Source organism: Monodelphis domestica, chromosome 4, assembly GCF_027887165.1.
Source record: "Monodelphis domestica isolate mMonDom1 chromosome 4, mMonDom1.pri, whole genome shotgun sequence".
Lineage (NCBI taxonomy): Eukaryota > Metazoa > Chordata > Mammalia > Didelphimorphia > Didelphidae > Monodelphis > Monodelphis domestica.
The window spans coordinates 190236936-190262458 of NC_077230.1; the positions used below are offsets into that span (position 1 = coordinate 190236936).

General features: G+C 37.4%; 1 protein-coding gene across 1 annotated transcript in view; it reads right to left on the reverse strand.

The window, feature by feature from the left end:
• The window catches only part of PDE11A (phosphodiesterase 11A), a 523355-nt gene that overhangs the window by 35783 nt on the left and 462049 nt on the right, over positions 1 to 25523 (reverse strand). Inside the window, exon 19 of the mRNA XM_001377248.4 lies at positions 19286 to 19369. Coding sequence (XP_001377285.1) covers positions 19286 to 19369 — 84 coding nt within the window. The remainder of the gene's footprint in view (positions 1 to 19285; positions 19370 to 25523) is intronic.

Genomic DNA, 25523 nt, shown 5'->3' on the forward strand with positions numbered 1-25523 from the left:
GAACTGAGCCCATGGCTTTGTGCTTATTATCACAGTGCTAATGAACAAACTAGCTGCAGCTTATCAGAAAGGAAGCCCAGATGACTCCATCAAAACCATGTAAAAAAACAACAACAATAAACAAATAGCGAAGGACATTTTCTCCAGGTGACAGAACCCAAGCGTGACCCCGCAGAGGGATTCTCAGCCCTCATTATCTTTCTTTTCCCCTTTTCTGTGCCCCAGAGGGGCTCCCACATAATCAGCTAGAGGATCTGCATTAATGAGAGAAGATTCAATGGAGAAGGAGCAAGAAATGGCAACGTAGGCATGAAAGTTTTAGCTGTAAAACTGTCTGAGAACAGACTGCAGCATTTTGGCCACCAAACAACATGTAAGCCCCATACAAATGACTTGTGACCCTCTTTTTTCATATGCCTAGGTGTTGTCCTCACATGGAAATAGTTTAAAGTGGTACTTGACTGTCAGAAAACAGCCACTGAAATGGATATTATGGAAGTTGGTATTTCTTTAGTCATCTTCAAATCTTTCCAAGTTCTGAGTAAAAAGCTAATTTTTTCCCCTAAGTATCAGTGCCATGAACTATTCTGGGGACCTGAAAATCCAGCTGTGTCCTGCCCTTCCCATCCTCAGCTGGGATTCAGATGCCACAAGATGAAGTTCATTGATCACACATGATGGAGACTTCCACAGCTGTAGTTGTCCTGCAGAACCAGAACGTTTGACTATCAATAGAATAAAATATAATATGAAGCTATTCTGGGAGTTGATTGCCCTTGCAAATAGATTTCTCTCTCTGTGACTATACTTTTAAGCAAAACTAGCAATTAGAAAAGATAAAGTTAAAAATGAAATACAAGGATGAACATTTTGCCAAATATACATTTCCATTAGAAAAGAAATCTATAATATAGGGGCTCCACAGTCAGCCTGTTCTCTCCTGGAAAGAGTCATTAATGAGTCCATCCAAGTGTTTAGAATATAGCACCAAGTGGAGCTCAGTCTTGCATAGAACAACAATCATTGCAGAGGCGAGCTTCAATCTCATCAAAACTATAATTAAACCATAATATTTCTTCCATTTCCAACACAAAGCATTTTGTGAGCATTATTGTCATAAAGGGCTCATTGAATGCAAAATTCATTTCAACAACATTTATTAAATACTTCCTCTACTAGTGATTTTAGTAAATCCTGGGGAAATAATACTAAAATCAGGCCCGTTCCCTGCCCTCAATGGGCTCACGTTGTCATTCATGATTTACAGATGGTGAAAGAGACTCATAGCTCCAGTCTGTGACAAATAGGCCTCTAGTTTGTGCAATGGATTGTGCTAGATATGGAATCAGGAAGCCCTGAGTTTGACGTCTACCCCAGGCACTTACTAGCTGACCGACTTCAGTCAAGTCATCTGGCTTCTCTCAGTTTTAGTTTCCTCATCTATGATGAGGAATGATAAATGATAAAATAATAAATGATAAAATAGTAACACCTCACAGGGGCAGTTGTCAGAATCAAATGAAATAGCATATGTAAAATGATTTTCAAATCCAAATTATTATCAAATAGGTTACATCTAAGAAGGAAATTGAGAATGGATGTATATGTACTGATTCCTTTAGCTAAATTAGTCCTCTAGGGGAGTGGAAACAAATTTGAAAAGACATGGATCCCTGTAGGCTGTCTACTGACTTAGAAAACCACAAGTGAACTTTATCTAAATAAAATAAATGATATTTTAATCTTTAATCTGGTTATTGCTAGGTCCTTAATAGGGAGCTTGATACTTTTGCTCTAGGATAGGTCAGTGACCCAAGGAAGTGCAGGCACACAGGCCAAAGTCCAGCAAGTTTGAAAGCCTGTTGCTTTAGTTGGTCTCAATATGGTATGAACTCAAGGTCGTTGTCCATCTTGGCCACCTCCCTTGGCATATCCTCCAGCTTTCCTCCTAAAATGTGGTACCTCGAATCCAACATATTGGTTCATGAAACATGGGTTGATTCAACAAACATTTATTAATTTTCAGGCACCATTCTAGGCCCTGAGAAAATAAAGACCAAAGAAAGAACTTATATTTTATTGCAGGGAAACACTAGGTATGCAGAAAAGTATCTATAAAATATATGCCAGTAGGTACAAAGTAATTTGATGGGATGGGGACAGTGTCAAGGGGGATGAGCATATGGTTCATATAGGTGGGATTTGAGCTGAGTTCTGACAAAAGATATTTCTTCTATGAGGAGGAGATAAAACAAGGTGGGTACATCCTAGGAATGGGAGGCAGCCAAGTTAAGATAGGGTCTTGTCCTACTTGAGAACTAAGTGTTCAAGGATGTAGAGGTCTCAGTTAGGATGAAGAGAATAAGGATGAGTGAAAAACCAGAGGAGATGGAGAAGATGGGAGGTTATGACCAGATAAAGGGATTTTGCAGTTCTTAATCATGGAAGCAGAATCACTATGGGTGATGGTAGGATCAAGATGGTAGGATATTCTTGTGTGTGAATAAGCCCCAGAGAAGATGAAGGTCATGGGAGTTAAAGTCAATAGACTGGGAAGCCAGGGTACTTATGGGGACATTAATATGTATATTGATGTTCCCACATTTAAGAGAAGGGAATGGAGTGAGAGGAATTCCCTAAGCCTGGTGCTGACCTCTTTGAAAAAGGAGGAATGGTTTTGATTAGGTAGGGTGGTACCATCACCTCCCTGGTACTAAACACTATGCTTGTCTTAAAGCAGCCCAATAGTGTATTAGTCTTCTTGGTTGCTGTGCTATGCCATTGACTCATTTTGAGCTTATGGTCCTTTACAACCCTTAAGTCTATTATTCCAGATGAACTTGTGTCTAAGGCTCTTCCTTCCCAGCCCCAAGCCTAGCCTGCATCTTATACTTGTATGGTAGAATTTTTGAACCCCAAGGTAAGAATGCATATTTATCCCTATGCTATTTCATCTACTAGGAAGGAATCGGTGTTGCAGACTGTCAGGAAGCCTTTCAATGGTGACTCTTGTCCTCCTGCATGCTAGTCATCCCTCCCAGCTTCCTTTCACCTACACATTTGATCATGCCTTTATTTCAATGCCTTTAATCAAGTCATGGATAAAGGTGTTAGACGGCATAGTGAAACACTTTACTTCTTTCTTACACAGAGTTTGGCTAAACAAAACTCCTTTATTGTTTTGTTATAAATAATTATTGAGTGGTACAAAAGTATATTGTTCTGAGTTCATTATTTGAGGCAATTTATTGTTCTTATTGCTTTAAAGTGACTTTTGGGTATAAGGCTACTAATTTTATGGTTCCATTCTTTTCAATCAGATGCTATTGTTTTAATCTTTTTATTATCCTTTCTTCTCCTTTATCTTATGCTCTCTTCATGGGTTATTTTTTTTTCTTCTTTTTTTTAATATATTTTATTTGATCATTTCCAAGCATTATTCGTTAAAGACATAGATAATTTTCTTTTCCTCCCCCCCCCCACCCCCCATAGCCAACGCGTAAGTCCACTGGGCATTAGATGTTTTCTTGATTTGAACCCATTGCTTTGTTGATAGTATTTGCATTAGAGTGTGCATTTAGAGTCTATCCTCTGTCATGTCCCCTCAACCTCTGTATTCAGGCAGTTGCTTTTTCTCGGTGTTTCCCCTCCCATAGTTTATCCTTTCCTTATGAATGGTGTTTTTTTCTCCTGGATCCCTGCAAGTTGTTCAGGGACATTACACCGCCCCTAATGGAGAAGTCCATTACGTTCGATTATACCACAGTGTATTAGTCTCTGTGTACAATGTTCTCCTGGTTCTGCTCCTCTCGCTCTGCATCACTTCCTGGAGGTTGTTCCAGTCTCCATGGAACTCCTCCACTTTATTATTCCTTTGAGCACAATAGTATTCCATCACCAACATATACCACAGTTTGTTCAGCCATTCCCCAATTGATGGGCATCCCCTCGTTTTCCAGTTTTGGGCCACCACAAAGAGCGCAGCTATGAATATTTTTGTACAAGTCTTTGTGTCCATTATCTCTTTGGGGTACAGACCCAGCAGTGCTATGGCTGGGTCAAAGGGTAGATATTCTTTTGTTGCTCTTTGGGCATAGTTCCAAATTGCCCTCCAGAATGGTTGGATCAGTTCACAACTCCACCAGCAATGAATTAATGTCCCTACTTTGCCACATCCCCTCCAGCATTCATTACTTTCCTTTGCTGTTATGTTAGCCAATCTGCTAGGTGTGAGGTGATACCTCAGAGTTGTTTTGATTTGCATCTCTCTGATTATAAGAGATGTAGAACACTTCTTCATGTGCTTGTTAATAGTTTTGATTTCTTTATCTGAGAACTGCCTATCCATTTCCCTTGCCCATTTATCAATTGGAGAATGGCTTGATTTTTTGTACAATTGATTTAGCTCATTATAAATATGAGTAATTAAACCTTTGTCAGAGGTTTCTATGAAGATTTTTTCCCAATTTGTTGTTTCCCTTCTGATTTTAGTTATATTGGTTTTGTTTGTACAAAAGCTTTTTAGTTTGATGTAGTCAAAATTATTTATTTTACATTTTGTGATTCTTTCTATATCTTGCTTGGTTTTAAAGCCTTTCCCCTCCCAAAGGTCTGACATGTATACTATTCTATGTTTACCCAATTTACTTATGGTTTCCTTCTTTATATTTAAGTCACTCACCCATTTTGAATTTATCTTGGTGTAGGGTGTGAGGTGTTGATCTATTCCTAGTCTCTCCCACACTGTCTTCCAATTTTCCCAGCAGTTTTTATCGAATAGTGGATTTTTGTCCCAAAAGCTGGGATCTTTGGGTTTATCGTATACTGTCTTGCTGAGGTCGCTTTCCCCCAGTCTATTCCACTGATCTTCCTTTCTGTTTCTTAGCCAGTACCAAATTGTTTTGATGACTGCTGCTTTGTAATATAGTTTTAGGTCAGGGACTGCAAGGCCCCCATCATGTGTGTTTTTTTTCATTATTTCCCTGGATATCCTTGATCTTTTGTTCTTCCAAATGAACTTTGTTATAGTTTTTTCTAAATCAGTGAAGAAGTATTTTGGTAGTTCAATGGGTATGGCACTAAATAGATAAATAAGTTTGGGTAGGATGGTCATTTTTATTATATTGGCTCGTCCTATCCATGAGCAGTTAATGTTTTTCCATTTGTTCAAGTCTAGTTTTAGTTGTGTGGCGAGTGTTTTGTAGTTTGTGTTCATATAGTTCCTGTGTTTGTCTTGGGAGATAGATTCCTAGGTATTTTATTTTGTCTAAGGTGATTTTGAATGGGGTTTCTCTTTCTAGTTCTTGCTGCTGAGCTGTGTTGGAGATATATAGAAAAGCTGATGATTTATGTGGGTTTATTTTGTATCCTGCAACTTTGCTAAAGTTGTTGATTATTTCAATTAGCGTTTTGGTTGAATCTCTAGGATTCTTTAAGTAGACCATCATGTCATCCGCAAAGAGTGATAACTTGGTCTTCTCCTTGCCTATTTTGATGCCTTCAATTCCTTTATCTTCTCTAATTGCTACTGCTAGTGTTTCTAGTACAATGTCAAATAGTAGAGGTGATAATGGGCATCCTTGTTTCACTCCTGATCTTATTGGGAATGCATCTAGTTTATCCCCATTGCAGATGATATTAGCTGTTGGTTTTAGATATATACTGTTTATTATTTTTAGGAATGACCCTTCTATTCCTATGCTTTCTAGTGTTTTTAATAGGAATGGGTGTTGTATTTTATCAAATGCTTTTTCTGCGTCTATTGAGATAATCATGTGGTTCTTGCTAGTTTGCTTGTTGATGTGGTCAATTATGTGGATGGTTTTCCTAATGTTGAACCAGCCCTGCATCCCTGGTATGAATCCTACTTGATCATGGTGAATGATCCTTCTGATCACTTGCTGGAGTCTTTTTGCTAGTATCCTATTTAAGATTTTTGCATCTATATTCATTAGGGAGATTGGCCTATAGTTTTCTTTCTCTGTTTTTGACCTGCCTGGTTTTGGAATCAGTACCATGTTTGTGTCGTAAAAGGAGTTTGGTAGAACTCCCTCTTTGCTTATTATGTCAAATAGTTTGTGTAGTATTGGGATTAACTGTTCTCTGAATGTTTGATAGAATTCACAGGTGAATCCATCAGGCCCTGGGGATTTTTTCTTAGGAAGTTCTTTGATGGCTTGTTGGATTTCAATTTCTGATATGGGATTATTTAGGAATTCTATTTCCTCTTCTGTTAGTCTAGGCAGTTTGTATTTTTGTATATATTCATCCATTTCTCCTAAATTGGTGTATTTATTGCCATATAATTGGGCAAAGTAATTTCTAATGATTGCCTTAATTTCCTCTTCATCAGAGGTGCTGTCCCCCTTTTCATCTTTAATGCTGTGAATTTGCTTTTCTTCCTTCCTTTTTTTAATTAGATTGACCAGTACCTTGTCTATTTTGTTTGTTTTTTCAAAGTACCAGCTTCTTGTCTCATTTATTAAATCAATAGTTCTATCACTTTCGATTTTATTAATTTCTCCCTTAATTTTTAGGATTTCTAATTTGGTTTTCTGCTGGGGGTTTTTAATTTGATCGCTTTCCAGTTTTTTCATTTGCATTTCCAATTGATTGATCTCTGCTCTCCCTTGTTTGTTAATATAAGCATTCAGGGATATGAATTTACCTCTGATTACTGCTTTGGCTGCATCCCAAAAGGTTTGAAAGGATGTTTCGCCATTGTCATTTTCCTCGATGAAATTATTAATTGTTTCTATGATTTCTTCTTTAACTAAACGGTTTTGGAGTATCATATTGTTTAATTTCCAATTGGTTTTAGATTTGGTTTTCCATGTACCATTACTAATCATTATTTTTATTGCCTTGTGATCTGAGAAGGCTGCATTCATTATTTCTGCTTTTCTGCATTTGTGTGCTATGTTTCTGTGACCTAATGTATGGTCAATTTTTGTGAATGTGCCATGTGGTGCTGAGAAGAAGGTGTATTCCTCTTTATCCCTATTTATTTTTCTCCATATGTCTATTAATTCTAATTTTTCTAAGATTTCATTCACTTCTTTTACCTCTTTCTTATTTATTTTTTGATTTGATTTATCTAAATTTGATAATGGTTGGTTTAAGTCTCCCACTAGTATGGTTTTATTGTCTATTTCTTCCTTCAATTCTCCTAGTTTCTCCATTAGAAATTTGGGTGCTATATTATTTGGTGCATACATATTGATTAATGATATTTCCTCATTGTCTATAGTCCCTTTTAACAAAATATAATTACCTTCCCTATCCCTTTTGATCAGGTCTATTTTTGCATTGGCTTTATCAGATATCATGATTACCACTCCTGCCTTCTTTCTATCAGTTGAAGCCCAGAAGGTCTTACTCCATCCTTTAATTCTGACCTTGTGGGTGTCAACCCACCTCATGTGTGTTTCTTGAAGACAACATATGGTAGGGTTTTGGATTCTAATCCATTCTGCTATTCGTCTACGTTTTATGGGTGAGTTCATCCCATTCACGTTCAAAGTTATGATTGTCATTTGTGGACTCCCTGGCATTTTGATTGCCTTCCCTAATTCTAACCTATTCTTCTTCGGCTCTACCTTTTAGTCCAGTGATTTACTTTGAAACAGTCCCCCTTGTCCCCTCCCTTGATGTTTCCCTTTTTAGTCCCTCCCTTTTTGTTCCCTCCCCTTCCCCCCTCTCTTTCCCTCCCTTTTTGTTCTCCCTCTCCCCCTCCCCCCCTTGGTTTTCCCTTCTCCTTACCCTTGTTGGGTAAGATAGAATTCAAGATCCCAATGGATCTGGATGTTTTTCCCTCTCAGAGCTGATTTCCCTGAGATTGAGGTTTAAGTAACCCCCCCCCCTCTCTTCCTCTCCTTCTTATAGGAGTTTTCTTCCCCTCCCCTTCCCATATGAATCTTTGTGTGAGAATGATTATTCTATTTGGTCTTTCTTTACCCCCTATTTATACATTACATTTTCCCCACATATTAGTATACATAGGTTGATATAAATGTTGTCCTTATAGAAGAGAGTTTGAGTAAAAGAAGAAGATAACATTTTCCCCTTTCCTTAATATTTACCTTTTCAGGTATTCCTTGCTCTTTGATTTTCGGTATCAAACTTTCCACAGAGCTCTGGTCTTTTCTTTGCAAAAAGTTGGAAGTCTTCTATTTTGTTGAATGCCCATACTTTCCCTTGGAAGTATATAGTCAGTTTTGCTGGGTAGCTGATTCTTGGTTGGAGACCCAGCTCTCTTGCCTTTCTGAAGATCATGTTCCATGCCTTACGATCATTCAGAGTAGAACTTGCAAGGTCTTGTGTGACCCTGATTGGCATTCCTTTATATCTAAATTGTCTTTTTCTGGCTTCCTGTAGGATTTTTTCTTTTGTTTGATAGCTTTGGAATTTGGCAATTACATTCCTGGGAGTTGTCTTTTGGGGGTTTAGTGTAGAAGGTGTTCTGTGAGCTCTGTCAGTGGCTGTATTGCCCCCTTGTTCTAGAATCTCTGGGCAATTTTCTTTGATTATATCTTGTATCACCATGTCCAGTTTGGTGTTTATTTCTGGCTTTTCTGGGAGTCCAATTATTCTTAAATTATCCCTTCTCCCCCTATTTTCCAGATCTATCACCTTGTCGGTGAGATATTTTATGTTCTCTTCTAATTTCTTGGTATTTTGGCTTTGCTTTATTGATTCTTGCTCTTTTACACGATCGTTGTCTTCCAGCTGCCTGATTCTGGCCTTTAAAGCCTGGTTTTCTTTTACAGTTTGGTCAAACTGGTTTTGTAGATGCGTGAATTTCTTTTGCATTATTTCCAACTTTTCCTCCCAGAAGGCTTCCATCTTTTTGGTCATTTCTGATTCAAATTCTTCATAGGTTTGTGGAGAGTTTCCATTTCCTTTGGAAGGTTTTGGAGCATTTTCTTTTATATTATCTTCTATCTGCTCTGTATTTTGTATTTTGGCTCCATAGAATGTGTCCAAAGTCGCCCCTTTCTTCTTATTTTTCTTGGTATTTTGGGGCTTCTGTGCTTCTGTGGAGTTTTCCATTCTCTGAATGTGGAGGATTGGCTTTTCTTGTCTCTGTCTGGTGTTCAGAGGCTTTAGTCCTGGGCAGATGGTTCTATGACTTTCCCTGGTTAAACTGAATATGCCTCACTGGAACTGGAATGGAAGGGTCGGACCACGTTGCTTTCCGGAAGTTGCCTTCAGAATTGCTGGCCGTGAGGCTGTTTCGTTGGCCTGCGGGGGGATGGGCTGCAGCTAACCCAAGCTCCGAGAGCAAGGACTTTCACTGAGACTTGGATAGCAGGATCCAGCCCGTGAGGCTGTCTTGCCCGCCCTGAGGGTTGCTGTTGTTTAGACCAGCTCTCTGCAGCTGAAGCCCCAGGCAGTAACTTTCACCGGGACTGTAGAAGGCCCTGAGGGTTCTGCTCTCTGAGCCCAGCCGGCAGGGCTGCGGCTTCCGGGAGCCTTGGACTCTGCGCTCCTACCCCTGAGGTCCGAGGGATCTCGGGTTCTGGCTTTTGAGGGGAGCCGTACCTTTTGAACCGGGTCCAGGTCCAGGAGGAGGGTTCCCAGGGTCTGTGCTGTTGATCGTTTTGAATTTCGGCGCCTTAGGAGCTTATCGTTTGAGATTGGTCGGGAAGGGTTTTCCGGAGATCTGAGCTTTAGCTTTCTCTAAGCCGCCATCTTAACCGGAAGTCCTCTCTTCATGGGTTATTGATTGATGTTTTGTACTTGCATTTAAAAAATTTATTCTCTAAGGATTTTTAGCCAATGTTAAATCCAATTCACTTGCAAGTCAAGATATCACCCCATTTATGTCACTGATCATCTTCAAAATGGTGAATGAACATCAATGATGTTCATATAATTATCTGTCCTCCAACCCCTAGCAGTCCTGATAGTTGACTTTTGACTTTTTTTCTTACCATCTTATTCCTACCTTCCTAGATTTTCCATTGCCTGTTAATCTCTTATTTCTGTTAAACCTGAATTTCCTATTAATCTACCATCATTGAGCTTTTATTTCCCCCAGGGACATCCTTACAAGAAGCTTAGTCTTCCCTACTCACTTTTCACAAGAAGGACAACATGAGACTCCTTACCCTGGAACTTGGAGCTCAGATTGCAAAGCAATGCAGTATAAATTATTTAAAGACCTCCTTTTCTAACCCTGTTCCTATATTTGGCATGGAAGAGCCAAATGAATGAAACTAGCCCTTTTAATATCTTGCCCAAATTAAATTATTTCTTTCAGTGGGGAAGTTGGGGTTTTCCAAAGCTGAGATTAGAGTGCTTTTGATCCATTTTAAAAATAGAAATCTTTTGGGCAAATGGGCTTGAGTACAAAGTTTGAAGATATCTCTGAGTCAGTTTTCTGCTTAATACTAAATCCAGCAGCTTATCCTGCCTTCATGAGGGGATTGGTCCAGGGATAGGAGAATGTGGAGTCAGAAATTGTTGTTCAGTCATCCAGTTATTCATGTCTGCCTCTTTGTGACCTTATGGCCATATCACACCAATACTGTCCATGCGGTTTTCTTGGCAAAGATACAGGAATGGTTTGCCATTTTCTTCTCCAGCTCATTTTACAGATGAGGAAACTAAGGGATAAGGATAAGTGACTCACCCAGGGCCACATGGTAGTGAGTGAGGTTGAATTTGAATGCTGGTTCAAATCTTATCTTTGATTCATGCTGTCAACTTGAGCAAATCCCTTTTATCTCATTGGGCTTTGGTTTGATCCTCTGTTAAATGAGGGCAACTCTCCTAGATGATCTCTGAGACTAATCTAAGACTCCAGAGTTAGCGCAGTGGCCATATATTCTATAGGTTGTTGGAAGAAGGATGAAACTCCTTGAAAACTCCCTTCAGCTTCTTCTGGAGGACTAAGACTTCTCTTCATGCCTTGGCACATGGGTTTGCATAGTGTTAAGGAGTTTGACTCACTAATATAGAAGACTGGATAGTGGGTAGAGAGAGCCAAGTCTGTTCAAATATAACTTCTTAGCTGTGTGACTCTGGGCAAGTCACTTAACCACAACTGCCTATCCCTTACTGCTCTTTTGCCTTGAACTGATACTTGCATTGATTCTAAGACAGAAAGTAAGGATTTAAAGATCAAAAAAACTGTATTTTAGAAGATTCTTCACAATAATATAATCTAAAAGCTTTATTTAATTATGTCATACCTTGCTTCCCAGGAGCTCAACAAACTTTGACCCTCTAAAGGAAAATTAAATTAAGGAAGTTTTGCATAGCACTCAAAGAAGCTCTTAAGAGACCTTGAAGAATTTTTTGGTATGAAATGTAAGATTGAGGTTTATTTCCCTCATCTGAAAATGGGAGATTATTCCCATCTGAGGAGAATAATAAAGTAGAAAGAGTAAGCTCACTTTTTAAGCATGCTGAGATAATAAAATTGAAAGGTTTACAAATGGACTTAAGGAAAGAGAATGGTGCATCCGATCAATCAATAAGCATTTTTTAAAGCATTTAATAAATAGGCACTTGTGAAATAAAGAAAAAGCAAAAACAGCCATCATAAAGATTTGGGTTATGATTCAATAGAAGAGGCACCATTTTATACTTTTATCTTGGTAAGGTTAGCCAGAAGCATGAAGAAGAATGAAATGTTGTCATAAACCTTAGCTAAGAGCCCTATTCTTCTATAAAGCCTTTATAGGGAGTAAAATATATATTATGATTCTAATCATGAGAGTTGGGATTTTGGTTGGTATTTCGGATGTGGACTGGTTTTACATTTGCAGCTGTGGACTAGATTAAGTATTCGAAAACAGTCAACTGGTTGTTGTTTGAAGAAAGATCTGAATTATTTGAAATGGCAAAATAAATTGCATTTTTTTTCTTTCAAGAATAAATATAATGGCTCATGTTTTTGTGGTGTTTTTTTATTTATACAGAGCTTCTTCACAACAGTCCTATGTGAGGAAGACTGTATAAATATGATTTCCATTTTTACAGACAATGTTACTGAGGCTTACAGAGGTTAAATGATTTACACGCAATTTACATAGTTACTAACTACTCAAGTAGATCAGAACCCAGAGCTACTGACATCAAGCCTTGTGGTACTTTCTACCTCTCCCTAAACAATACTATGAAGGAAATTGCTGCATCAAATAAGTAAAAGTTTTTAATAAGGCCACCGGGTTGTAGATTTAGTCCTGCAAAAGAAGCCAGGAGTCACCTAGTCCAAACACCTCAAAAACAAACTCTGTGTTGGGATCAAGCCCCCCTCCCCTTTTTCATGAGTTCAGTTTACTCAAATAAAAAGACATCAGACTAGATCATTTGGTCCTATAAATATGATCATGATACTAAATACCTGTTAACTAGAATTCTGTAAAAAAGGATTCTTATTCAGATTCTACTCCTTACACCTACAGTACAGAAATATTCAGTGTTGATCATGATAATTTCAGATACTCAAGATTATGAGATGCCTTCTGATTAAAAAATAACAAATTATATTCTCAGAATAGTTTTATTTTGTTATAAGTCTAAGTCATTGACAACTGGGACCTATATATGACACTTATGGGAAATTGACATCAGACTGAAATAACTGGAAACCCCCTTTTTTAAAAATCATCGCCCATGGGATGGCTTCATGTGGGAAACTTCTAGTATAGAAAAGCACATGGACATGAATTTATTCATTATAGGAGAAGTAAGGGCTAACTCAACCTTATTAAGAACTAAATTACTTTTTAAAAAATGCAGTAGGCCATATGAAACCTGATTATGCATTGGGTTATAGTAATTTGTTATTCCATGATCCATATTCCAGGTAGCATTTATATATAGTGTCAGACTCTCATCTCTGACAGATAGATAACATAGATGCACACAGATAAATTTATATACTTGTTAAATAAAATTTAATAATTTTTGTCTTTGTACAAAATTCCTAACAGCCTAAGTGTCCAACAATTATAGAATGGTTAAACAAACTAGTATGTCAATGGAAAGAAATGCCATGATGCAATAAAGATGGATAAATATAAAGAAATTTAATATAAATAATATATAATATAAAGGAATATGAGGCAAGTATGAAAGACAAAGAGGTAGCTAGAGAGCTGGGCTTGGATTCTGGAACACCTGGGATGAATCTTGCTATTAGCATATATTAGCCATGTAATCTGGGCCAAGTTATTTAACCTCTTCTCCTTGTCCCAGGCAATTCTCCAAGACTAGAAATTGCAGAGAGGGGAATGATCTGCATTGGTAGAGGAAGTTCCATGCTGAGAATTCCCAATTTACATGGGGGGAAATTATAAATCCTTCCCCCTCCCCAAAAAAGGAAAATGCATTATGAGGAAATCATAAGCCCTAGAATAGGATTCATTCTAAGAAAAACAATATTCTTACTAAAATATATAAAAAATATAATTGGATATGTAAGATTGCTCACTGATAAGTTTTATTTTTCTTAAAAAATTTAAAAAACATTGGTTGGAAGTCATTCTTCTGTATTCTTTTCTGTACATGCTGAACCTTTTAGAGATGAGGCTCTTTATGGTGCAGAGAATGTATCTTAAATTCTTGTTAGAGAAAGGCGTTCTGCTGTTCATTTATTTATTTAATTTTAAAATCTAAACTGGGAAAATGAACCATTCTGGGAACATTATGCTTTTGTTGTTAAAGAACCTTTTCTGTGTATCTTGGGAAACTTCTGTAGGGGCAACCAGTCACCTACTTGCAAATTTGGCCACTTAATCATTTTTGAATCTAAGTTGTTGGTTTTTTTTTTAAATACAAACTCAATCTTGCTTTTCACCCTTCCACATTCTTCTCCACAAAGTGTTTATTACCATTTTTAATGATGATGCATACATTCCTAAGTGGTTGTCCCAGCTGAAAGTTGAAAGAAAATCAAAGGTCATTCTATCCTTAGAATTAAGAGGCCAGACTGCCATACGGATCCCACAGCATTTTTAATGAAACAAGATCCTGAGCAAAAACTCTTTTTCTCCTTAATATAGAGAGAGCATTGTGCTGGCCAGTCTCTGCCTACCAAAGTCCTTAAGCATCCTGTATAAGGAAAAGCACTCCAGAAATGAAAACATTTTTGTGAACAGCTGAAATGAGTTTCCATATCTTAAATTAAGTTTTTCAAACCTTTGCAAAATGGATTTACTCTGCCTCTGTGCATCACTGAAGCTCTAAGTGCACTGAGGTTTGATTAACTTGGGAATGGAAATAAAAAACAATAACAACAAACTTAGACTGATACTCCAAAGAGGAGCTCAGTATGATACTGTGACATCAGGTTTTCTGTTTATCCCTAAGGCTGGTACTGCAATGACTTCAAGGTTTGATGGTGCTTTCCACCCCCCTCTTCTTTCTCTCTCTCTCTCTCTCTTTTTTAAAGATGTTGAGCAGCAGGCTAATGGATACACAGCAGGGTGTAAAGACAGCAGAAAGCCGGGGAATCAGATGTGAGCATATTCCTCCAAGATATCCTGCTAGGACAGAGCTAACTAACCAGGGCTTTACTTAGCCTTCTTCTCTTGGGGAACATGCTCTGATGGTTGCCTGCCCACTCTGGTTTCTTGTACTCATTTGGATGAAAATGATCTCACATATAAATCATGACTTTTGCATGATAGGACCCCTTTCTTTCTTTCTTCAGAAAAACTTTGAAGCAATCAGATTGGAAAAGATGAGCTTTTTTTAAATAGCAAACCTTACATGTGTGACTCGCACCCCCTTGGTGTATAAGCTTCACGGGACTGAGGGTGTTCTTTGTATGTCAGCTCAGGCACTTCCCGGTTCCATGGAGCTCTATTGTTATCATGTATACTGTTAAAATGTGCCTATGAGTCCTTTAGAATTTTTTGTTTGTTTTAGGATTTTTTTTTCCTAGAAACTTACACGTCACCCATCAAGATTGCCAGATGGCTCATTCCTTCAAGTAATCTCTTGCAAAACTAATTTATTTTGATTTGGTTCTCTGTCAGAAAACCAGGTTAATGGAGAACTCCTGTTAGAGATTAAATTTGTATTATAGTAATAGGAGCTCCTCTCTAAAGGACAGTGACATTGCTAGAGTTTCTAGGGATCCCTCTTTGAAAACTGAAATGAACATCTCTAATTGCAAGTGGATTGGGATAATATTTATACTTTATTTCTCATCTAGACTATTACTCTAGTTAATTAAAGGAGAGGTGAGAGATGGTGCAGGATGATAGACGGAGTACAGGGAATGGAGAAAGGATGAACAGGGTTCAAATCCTGCCTTGCACCCTTGGTAGTGGTAAGGCTTCAGTCAAGCCCCTTTGCCTCTGTGGGCCTCATCTGAGACATATGATCTTCATAGGACTTTATATTCATCTCTAGTCCCTACAATGATGAAATCCTAGATCCTTTGCTGTGAAAAACATTTCATTTATTTTAAGAATTGATAATTTTTACTATTTGAAATGAGGTAAAAAATGATCTGCGACTGAAAATCAATGGGGTGAAAAAATGCCATACTAGAACCATTCTTATGTTTAACAACTATTTCTTCCATCCACGCTCACCAGATTTTTTTCAACTTTGTTCCAGAATTATAATCATATTTCTTATCTGCCACAAATCTGCCCAAAGTCCTTTTCTCTTCCCAGATAGCACCTTCCCTACCCTTTGCCAACAGTGAAACATTCTGATTTCTAAGCAGGTTTTTAATTGCCTTAAGGCACCCCACAGGTGTTCTTGCTATCACTTAACACCTTCAATTTGGGCTGGAATTCTGATCGTATAAGCTCTGAACTCCCAACCTGTCCCTCTTCCCTCCTTGACAGTTCTCCTATATTCTTTTGCTTAACCCACAACCTACTTTTGGAAGGATAAATCTAATTCTTAAATTTCAAAAGGTCAAAATGTCTCCTGACTATTCGACTTTACTTATGATTGCTCTGGCTCCTTCTAAAGGTTAAACTTGACTCTCCACCATCATACCACCCTGCACCTGGCAAGGTTCTCATTTTATTTGAATTGCATTTTTTGGCTTTGGACCCCCCCCCCCAAGTTGACCTGAGTGTCTCATGAGCTCTATTGTAACTAACTATTCATCCCCCTGATTTTTCCTGCTTACTGAAGACAAAAAAAAAAAGAGAGACACTCATTTACTTTAGATTCCTTTCCCCATCTTTTCCTGGTACATCTTTATACTTGATTGCCTCCTCTGATTGAATCTAATGTTACTTTTTTTTTAAGGCATTAACAGCTACTATGAAGTTATTCAAGTGGAGGAAAAAAAATGTGTGTGTGTAAATACCTCCACAAGAGGAGAAGTGTCTGAAGGAAGCTGTTCTTGGGAACAGCTGAGTAGCTGGGTAGCTCAGTGGATGGAGAGTCAGACCTGGAAATGGGAGATCCTAGGTTCAAATCTGACCTCAGATACGTCCCAGCTGTGTGCCCCTGGGCAAGTCACTTAACCCCCATTGCCTAGCCCTTACCACTCTTCTGCCTTGGAACCAATATGTGGTATTGATTCTAAGATAGAAGGTAAGAGGTTTTTTTTTTTTTAATTAGCTCTATAAGTTTATAAGTTTAAATACTTCAGTGTATTCAAGCAGCTGATATCTCGATAGCACTCTAAGCTTTACAAAGAATTTTGCATATATTATCTCCTTTCTCCCTCACAATAGCTCTCTGAGGTTTGAGAAGGACTAATATTCTTGCTTTAGAGATGAGAAAAACCAAAGCTCAGATGGGGTAAAAATGACTTTCCCAAGGTCACACAATTAAGAAGTGACAGAGCAAAAAGTCTTTTGTGATTTTAAGTCCAAAATCCTTTCTCCCTATTGGCACTGGTTCACCATTTGCTTTTCTAAATTCCAAATTTACTTATTTGAAGATGAATGAGTGGCAAAGCCTGTCTTTTGATTATACATTTTTTTTTTAGAAAAGAAGACTATGGGATCTAGAAGATTCTGAAAACTGTGGAAAAGTAGTCTTCGCAGAATGAAAGGCTATTGTCACTCAAAAGACAATGGAGAGGTGCATGGTGGACCAGAGCAGGCAGCAGCATACTATCAATGAACAACATAAGATATGCAGTGTGAAAAGTATCACTGGTGGGGTAAAAGGGCTAGGAATGTGGCAAGAAGGAGGAATAGCTCCATGAACAGTCCATGTATTCTACTGGAGGGCCCCCAGGACGCTGGATGGACTTTCCCATGGAGGATTTAGAGAAGGACATTAACAAGATTGGCCCAGGATGTGATGACACAGACAGGTAGTGATCAACACGAAGTTCCTACATTGCTAACAGAGCTGGGAGAGATTTTAGCCTTGACTTCCAACCTTATTCAGGCCCCTTCATCACAATCTTCTTGGATTTGTTGACCCCAAATTAGATCAGCAACCATATAACCATCTAAGTATTGAAATCAATCACACAAGGGTTCAAATTTTCATCCTTTGTGAAGGTATCCTGACAGGTAAACATCAGTTCTTTTCTAACAAGCATTCTAGATTGCTCATAGAGAATGAGCACCGCCACCACTGCCACAATAACGGCAAGACTCCATACTTGTCTTAGGATTTTAAATGGAAGGAATAAACAGTGGAAGGAAAATTTCAGCATCAGAATAATTCAGTGGAAAGCCATTTTTTGGATGACTGAGGCTATGAGCATGGCATCAGGCCACCAGGTGGACATTTGATCTCTTACTTTCTCTCTTATATTTTAAAACTCTTGCATTTTAATGTATTCATCAATAAAACAAAAACCATCATGGCTGCCTTATGTGGAAATGAACTACATGCAAAGTAGTAACTGAATTATTTTTTGAGCTTAAGAACCAGGTTGTTTGAGATTTAGGTCCCAGACCATTAGAGAAGTAAAATCTCATCTGTCAAAAGGGACTAGACCTGTGATTTCATTGAGATATGAAACTTTTGGGCAAGGAAACTCCTTTTGCCAATTCTACTGGGTAGCTGTTCTACAATTGATACTCTGAGAATTGCTGGAGTGTGGAGAGCCCAGTGACTTTCCCAGGGTCACATGGCCACGACAGGACAGACAGGACTTGAATCTAGGTCTACCTGACTCTGAGCCAGCTCTCCATTGCCTATACCATGCTGCCTTTGATCATTATTGATCAAGGAACAATCTGAGGTTAAATAAATAAGCATAATTAAGTACAATAGGATGATCCTGACCAAATGTCTATATGTTTTGGAGTTATGGAGTCAGAACTTTTTTTAAACAGAATACCAGAAATAAAAGATGTTAGAATATGCTGTTTTAAATTCCAGAACTTCTTCCCCCCAGTGCTTCAATTTTTAAAAAGAACAAGGACACTGCACACACTCTTTATATTTAGTCTATATCTATTTTTAGATTCCCTTTCAACTTTGCACTTCGGATTTCATTTTATTACTGATCCTATGGATAATTTAAAACTCAAAGAATGAATATGCATTAGTTATTTATAGCCATTAGAGAAATTAAATTTCCATCTTCATGACAGCTCTTTTTCCAGGTTAATGTGAGAAAGCCACACATATCTTAGAAGTACTAAAAATGAAGTGGTAGAGAAAACTTGGGTAGAATGGCAGCAAAGTCCTTAAAAAAAAATACAGTGGTTTTTAATGGAAGTTACATAGTGAGAAACGAAATAGATTTTGTTCTCTCTACATGGGCCTTTCACTCTGAAGTGGAAATGAGGCCCAATCTGATTACGCTAAGTAGGGGGTAAAGAACGAACCAGGTTTTCTTTTTCCAAACGAATAAATAGAAATAAAACTAAATAGTCAAAGTACACTGAGCTGTCACTGCTAATATAAGAGTCCTCTTCTCTCCTAAATATGCTAGATCCCCAAAGTGGTGCATGAATGGAACAGACAGCAGAGAAAGTTCTCTATTGTCTTTACTTCACTTCTGAAGTGATGACTTAGAAGGATGACTTTGATTCAGCCAAATTTTTAAAAATTAAATAAATTGGTTTAGCATGTTGTGCTAAGAATGAAAAAAAATCACTAGTTTAGTTGCATTAATCATAATGATAATTTTTGTTGTTATTTGCTCATTTCTAGTTATGTCTGACTTTTCATGACCCCATGTGGGGTTTTCTTGGCAAAGTTACTGGAGTGGTTTGCCTTTTTCTTTTCTAATAGATTACAGCAAACAGAAGTTAAGAGACTTACCAAGGGGTCACACAACTAAGTGTCTGAGGCTGGATTTGAACCCAGGTATTCCTGACACTGAACTACCTCGCTATCCCAGGGCTCTCTGATACCCATAAGTCAAAGTTACCTGATACAAAGGCATGCAGATGCTATCGATCCATTCCAATTGTAACCGAGGAAGTTCATCTTTTCGGTTTCGATCAAAAATAGCCTATGATGAGGGGAAAATAATACACACTTTATTGCACATGGGTATTTCCCATATGCTTCAGCTAACACTTTGTAGACATGATCCAAATTTTACAAACCAAACACTTCACAAATCACAACCAGTCTTTACACACATACACACATCTTCCTTTATCTAGGATGAAAAAAATAATTTCCACTTGTTTTTATGAGAATGGAGAGCTAAATTTGTTTGAGTTTTATAGCGTGTAATTGCTTAGGGTCAAAAATATTTTCCGATACAGGGAACACCTATTAAAATCAAGTCAACAAGAAGTGGGTGCCAGTTTGAGGGGAGGACATGGATTTTAGTGCCATGAAAATGCAGAAGGTTTCCATTTTCAGCATTTGCAGTAGTACAGAATGAGATAGGTTGGCAAAGAGCACTAGATGGATGCTTTGATTGAACTAAAGAAACTTTATATGCATCTACTTCATGTGAGGTTCTTAATTTGTCAGCTGTTATTGTTACAAACACCTTATTTTGTGTGCTTAGAAGAGGGTTTTCTTCATAAAATTTCTGAATTTCCATCTGTGGAATTAAGCCCTTAAACTTGTCTTTTCCAAGTCTGTGTCTAGGAAGCTCCACAAAAACTAAAAAAGACTGTGGATAGTTTAGAGATTACTAATTTGAAGAAACTAATGTAAACTTTTCTCCCTCTAGCAAAAAAGCCTATGTTTTTCTCATTTGAGTAATTTGATAATCCATTATCTGATTTTTGTTGTTGCTTAGTTGTATATAACTCTTTGTGACTCCATTTGGGGTTTTCTTGGCAAAGGTACTGATGTAATTTGCCATTTCCTTCTTCAGTTTATTTTATATAAGGAAATTGAGGCAAACAGAGTTAAGTACTGGCCCAGGGTCACATAGACGGTCAGTTTCTGGGGTCAGATTTGAACCCAGGAAGAAGCCTGGCACTCTACCTACTGAGCACCTAGCTGCCTTGGTAATATTTTACCTTTTTCCAAATGCTCCAGTGATTTCTATTGAACTTACTAAGCCTCAGTGATCTGCCTTTGAACCCAATCAATTTATTATTTAAATATTTATTTATTTATTAACATCCTATCTTCCCAGTATGCATCTCTTATTTCCCTGTACTATGCCACCTATCTTTGGGTTATGTTTCCATAAAGTTTCTTTTTCTTTTTTTTTTCTTTCAAAAACCTTTACCTTCCATTTTAGAATAAAAAGCTGTGGTTTGGTTCCAAAGCAGAAGAGTAGTAAGGGCTAGGCAATTGGGAGTTAAATGATTTCCTCAAGATCACATTGAGGTCAAATTTGAACTCAGGACTCCCATCTCTAGGCTTGGCTCTCAAATCCCTGAGCCACCCAGCTGCTCCCAATTTCTATAAAGTTTTAAAAATCTTGCTTTGCTCAGAGAGATTCCTTCTTTTTAGACTAGACTTGGACATACATTAACAATGTTTCACTGTCTTCCTCTTCTCCCCAACTCTTCTCTTATTTGAGAGGTCTTCCACATTTACGTGTTCCCTTAAATATATTAAATGTAATCTCCCCAGATCCCATGATTTACTTCTCTAATCCATCTTGGCCAGGCATAGGAATGGCCACACCCTGGATCTCCCTCACCAAAGCTCTAACTTTCTATGGTGAAACAGCGAAACAAAAGCAACCCCTTATACTTCTCTATCTGACCATAACTTCCTGTCATTCCATCTCCCTCTATGCCTCACTCTAACCTATTCTTTGCCTTACTTACCAGTGCCATCCTTCCACATCTCAACCTTGATGGCAAGCCTTGCCATCCCTCCTCTCCCTGCTCCCACCCACTCTTTCCCACAACCTCTCCATTCTGCAGATTCTCTGTTTCTGTCAATGACACCATTCTTTCAATTTCTCACATTCATTATCTCGATGTTATCCTCAACTCTTCATTCTTCCTGATCTGCCCAGGACCAGCCTCGCTAGGCTAAGAATGACAATTCTCCAGAGGGTGAGTCCCCCTGGCAGCGAGGTGGCACAACAGACAGAGCCAGCAAGCTCTGTGCTCCAAGCCAGCCTCTGAGATTTACTAGCTCTGTGGCCTTGGGTAAGTCATTTAACCTGTTTGCCTCAGTTTCCCCCTTTGTAAAATGGAGATAACAACAGCCCCTACCTTCCAGGTTTGTTGTGAGGATCAGAGGATATAATATTTGTAAAGCCTTTAGCACAGTGCCTGGCTCATAGTAGGTTCACTACTATATAAGTGAATTAATATTATTAATGAATAATTATTAATTCATGAGTGGTGGTAGATGAATAAGTTCATAAAAATAGTCCTTTATTATTATATTATATATTATGCTATATTATAATAGAATCTTTTATTCATTAATAATGAGGTGGTAGATGAATAAATTCATAATAATAGTCCTTTATTATTTTTATATATTATACTATATTATGATAGAACCTTTCATTAATAGTAGTCCTTCATTATAATATATTATACTATATTATAATAGAACCTTAAATTCATTAATAAAGTGGTAGATGAATAAATTCATAAAAATAGTCCTTTATTATTATTTTATATATTATCCTATATTATAATAGAACCTTTTGTTCATTAATAATAAAAGACTATTATTATGAATTTCCTCATCTTCTGCCACTCAGGAAGACTTTCTGATCAGGGAAGCCCATACCCACACTGTTGAAACCCTGGCCCCTTTGAGTTATTCTTCTGACCTGACAAGGCAAAATGAAGATGAAAGTTGGTCACTGCAAGCCTTCTGAGGCTGCCCTGGACCAAAGCTGTCATGGAACACTTTGGCCCTTCACCCTCATTGTAAGAGTCAACTTCCTCTTTGTGTGACCCACTTTGGAAAGAAAGAGTCTCATTTAGACTTCTGAATTAATGACGTTCTTGCCTTTCAGAACATCCCTTTACCTGAGCCCACAGACAAAGGCTCCTTAGCCCTGCTCCATTGCGGCATCTAGCCCTCCAACACTGGCAATTTCCTCATCCTTCTCTCATTTAATTAAATGACCTGTGGTATTGCTGCATTGTAAACCCTTCAGTTGCTGCCTGGGAAGCAGTTTTTAAAAGAGAAAAAAAAAATCCTTTCTGAAAGTGTGTGCAGTTTAAAGCCATTTGGGTCACGCATTGCCTTAAGACATAAACATGGCACACTCTGGTCCAAGAGCTTTATTTCTGTAATCAAACTCAGTCACACTGCCCGAGGCCTCTCATAGCACTCCCCACACCCCCTTTTTTACTTCTCTTATAAACTCATCATATTCTGCCTCCTCTATTAGTATCTAACTCCTCTACCCTATTAGCCTAGAAGTACCTAGAAAACAAAGACTGATTTCCCTTATTTTTTCTCTTCCTTATCCTCCTTCCCTGCCAAAGTACCTAGCATTGTTTCACCCATAGTAGATGCTCTTCAGTGGTTGTTGGATTTGAATTCTCTCTTAAGGTTATTAGTTAAAAAAAAAACAAAACCCAAACGACAACCCCCAAAATGGATGAGAAAATAGTTTTAAAGTGTAGAGTTTAAATAAAAATCATTTAAATCATTTTTTAAAAAGTCAACAAAAAGCTTTGAAAACTAAAACAACACTTGTTCAACATGCAGAAATCTATTTGATTTTTAGATTCAATCAATCCATCAATAAATATTTGTTAAGCTACTACTGTGTTTTAGGTACTGTACTAAAAATTGGGGTTATAAATGGAGAATAAAAATTGTTGCTTTTAAGAGGCATTTTTCCCCTAAGAAAAATAATTTAATTTTTAAAAAATGTATTTATTTATTTATTTTAAAGTATTTTTCCATGTTTACATGATTCATTTTCTTTCCCTCCCTTCTCCTGGAGCCGATAAGCAATTCCACTGAGTTACACATGTGTTATCACTTGATATCTACTTCCATATTATTCATTTTTGAAATAGAGTAATCTTTTAAAACCAAAACCCCAAATCCTATACAGCTCATTTTACAGATGAAGAAACGGAGGCAAACAGAGCTAAGTGACTTGCCCAGGATCATACGTTTAATAAGTGTCTGAGGTCAGATTTAACTCACAAAGGTGAGTCCAGGCTTGGCACTCTATCTACTGTGCCATTTAGTTGTCCTATATTATCTATACTCACTACTTGTGTGATTTTGGGCAAGTTATTTAACTTCCTTTGACCTTAATTTCCCTTATATATAAAATGAGGGGTTGGATGGATGGGCTTTGAGGATCTTTCTAGCTCTTGGTCTGTGATCTATGGCATTCTCACCATTCTTCCAATGGCTTCTCACCACAGATAATTCTTGTTCATGTTTTCCTCTAAATCAGGGTTCTATCCAACATACTTAACATCTTCCTTATGATTTTTTAAATACTTTCCTTCTGCTCTTTGTTTAGCTGGTATTGATTTAAGTATATTGTCTCACCCATTACAATGTCAATAAGCTCTCCTGAAGGGAAGGACTATTTTTGTTTTATTCCTTTTTCCTTTGTTTCTTTAGAACTTAGCAAAATGCCTGGCAGACAGTGAATGTTTTAAAATTAATTCAAGTAAATTAATTTAAATTCAATTTAATTAATTTTTATTGATTGATTGGCAGGAGATCCAAATGATGTAAAACTACATCATTACCATCTATTTCAATTTAACTTATTTCAACAAACTTTTATTAAGCTCCCAATATATGCAAAGTACTGTGCCCATTACACTAATAAGCATTAAAATGTTTCACATCATTCTCTCATCAATTAGATCATTAGAGGAGAATATTTGTTTTGATCTGTCAGTTCATGAGGGAAATACTAGAATATACTCCCTGAGGGCAAAGGCTTTGTCTTTGGCTATTACATCTCCTCTGATGAATATTTCTTACAGTATTGGGCACCTAGTAGGATCATAGGTTAGAGTCTGATAGATTTAGAACTTCTTTTACAGACCCACAAATGTTGTGTCTTATCCACAATCACACAAGATATAAAAATAGAGTCAGAATTTGAACTCAGATCTTCTGACTCTTAATTTGACACTTTTTAACTCTACTATAGTCTGCTTCATAGTCTTGGAAAGAGTTAGTAAACTTCATGATAAAGAGCAATTCAGTTATCACTGCCTTACTGGTTAAATCTTCCAATGATCATTTTGCTAAAGGAATTTTTGAATTTTATCTGTCTTTTAATGTCATCAAAGCAAGATTCACAAAGCATAGACTTCTCACAGATAGGAAGTACCTTCCAATATACAAGTCAGTTAGAGAGAAACAAAACTGAGAACTTGTTCTCTACCATAACCACTTGCTTTGATTTTCTACGTCTCAAGGGCAGAGACTTTATCTTTACAAATTTTTTTCTTTGAAAAAATAAACTTACCTTTAAAATTATGAACTTAATGCCAAATAAAAAAAGCATTTCTATATATAAAGTTGACCACAAAAAGATTACACATGAAACTGTTTATTATATAGTTTGCTTTTCAAGTATATAATATATTCAACATGTAAACTTTTCACCCCTTCTCCTTCCTTCTTCCCTTTCTTTCTTTTCTCTCCCTTTTCCTTCCTTCCTTCCGTCCTTCCTTCCTTCCTTCCTTCCTTCCTTCCTTCCTTCCTTCCTTCCTTCTAAAAATAGAAAGTATTTCAATGATCCAGGACAATTCTGAGGGACTCATGAGAAAGAATGTTATTCACATTCAGAGGAAAAACTGTGAGAATAGAAACACAGAAGAAAAACAACTGCTTTATTACATGGGTTGATGGGGATATGACTGGGGACGTAGACTCTAAACGATCACCCTAGTGCAAACATCAACAACATGGAAATAGATCTTGATCAATGACACATGTAAAACCTAATGGAATTGCTCATTGGCTACAGGAGTTGGGGTGGGAGAAGGGGAGAGAAAGAACATGAATCATGGAACCCTGGAAAAATATTCTACATTAATTAACTAAACAAAATTTAAAAATACAATAGCAAGCATTTATTATGCCAATGCTGCATATGGGGCATTGTTCTAGGGGCTGGATATGCAAAGATAAAAAAAAAAATTGTCCCTGCTTTACATTCTTTTATTTTCAGTCACACAAGTATTTATTCTAGCACAAAACGAGTATAAAAGCACTGCTCTTTCTCTAGGGTCATTCATGTTTGGGCTTCAAAGTATCACGCCGAC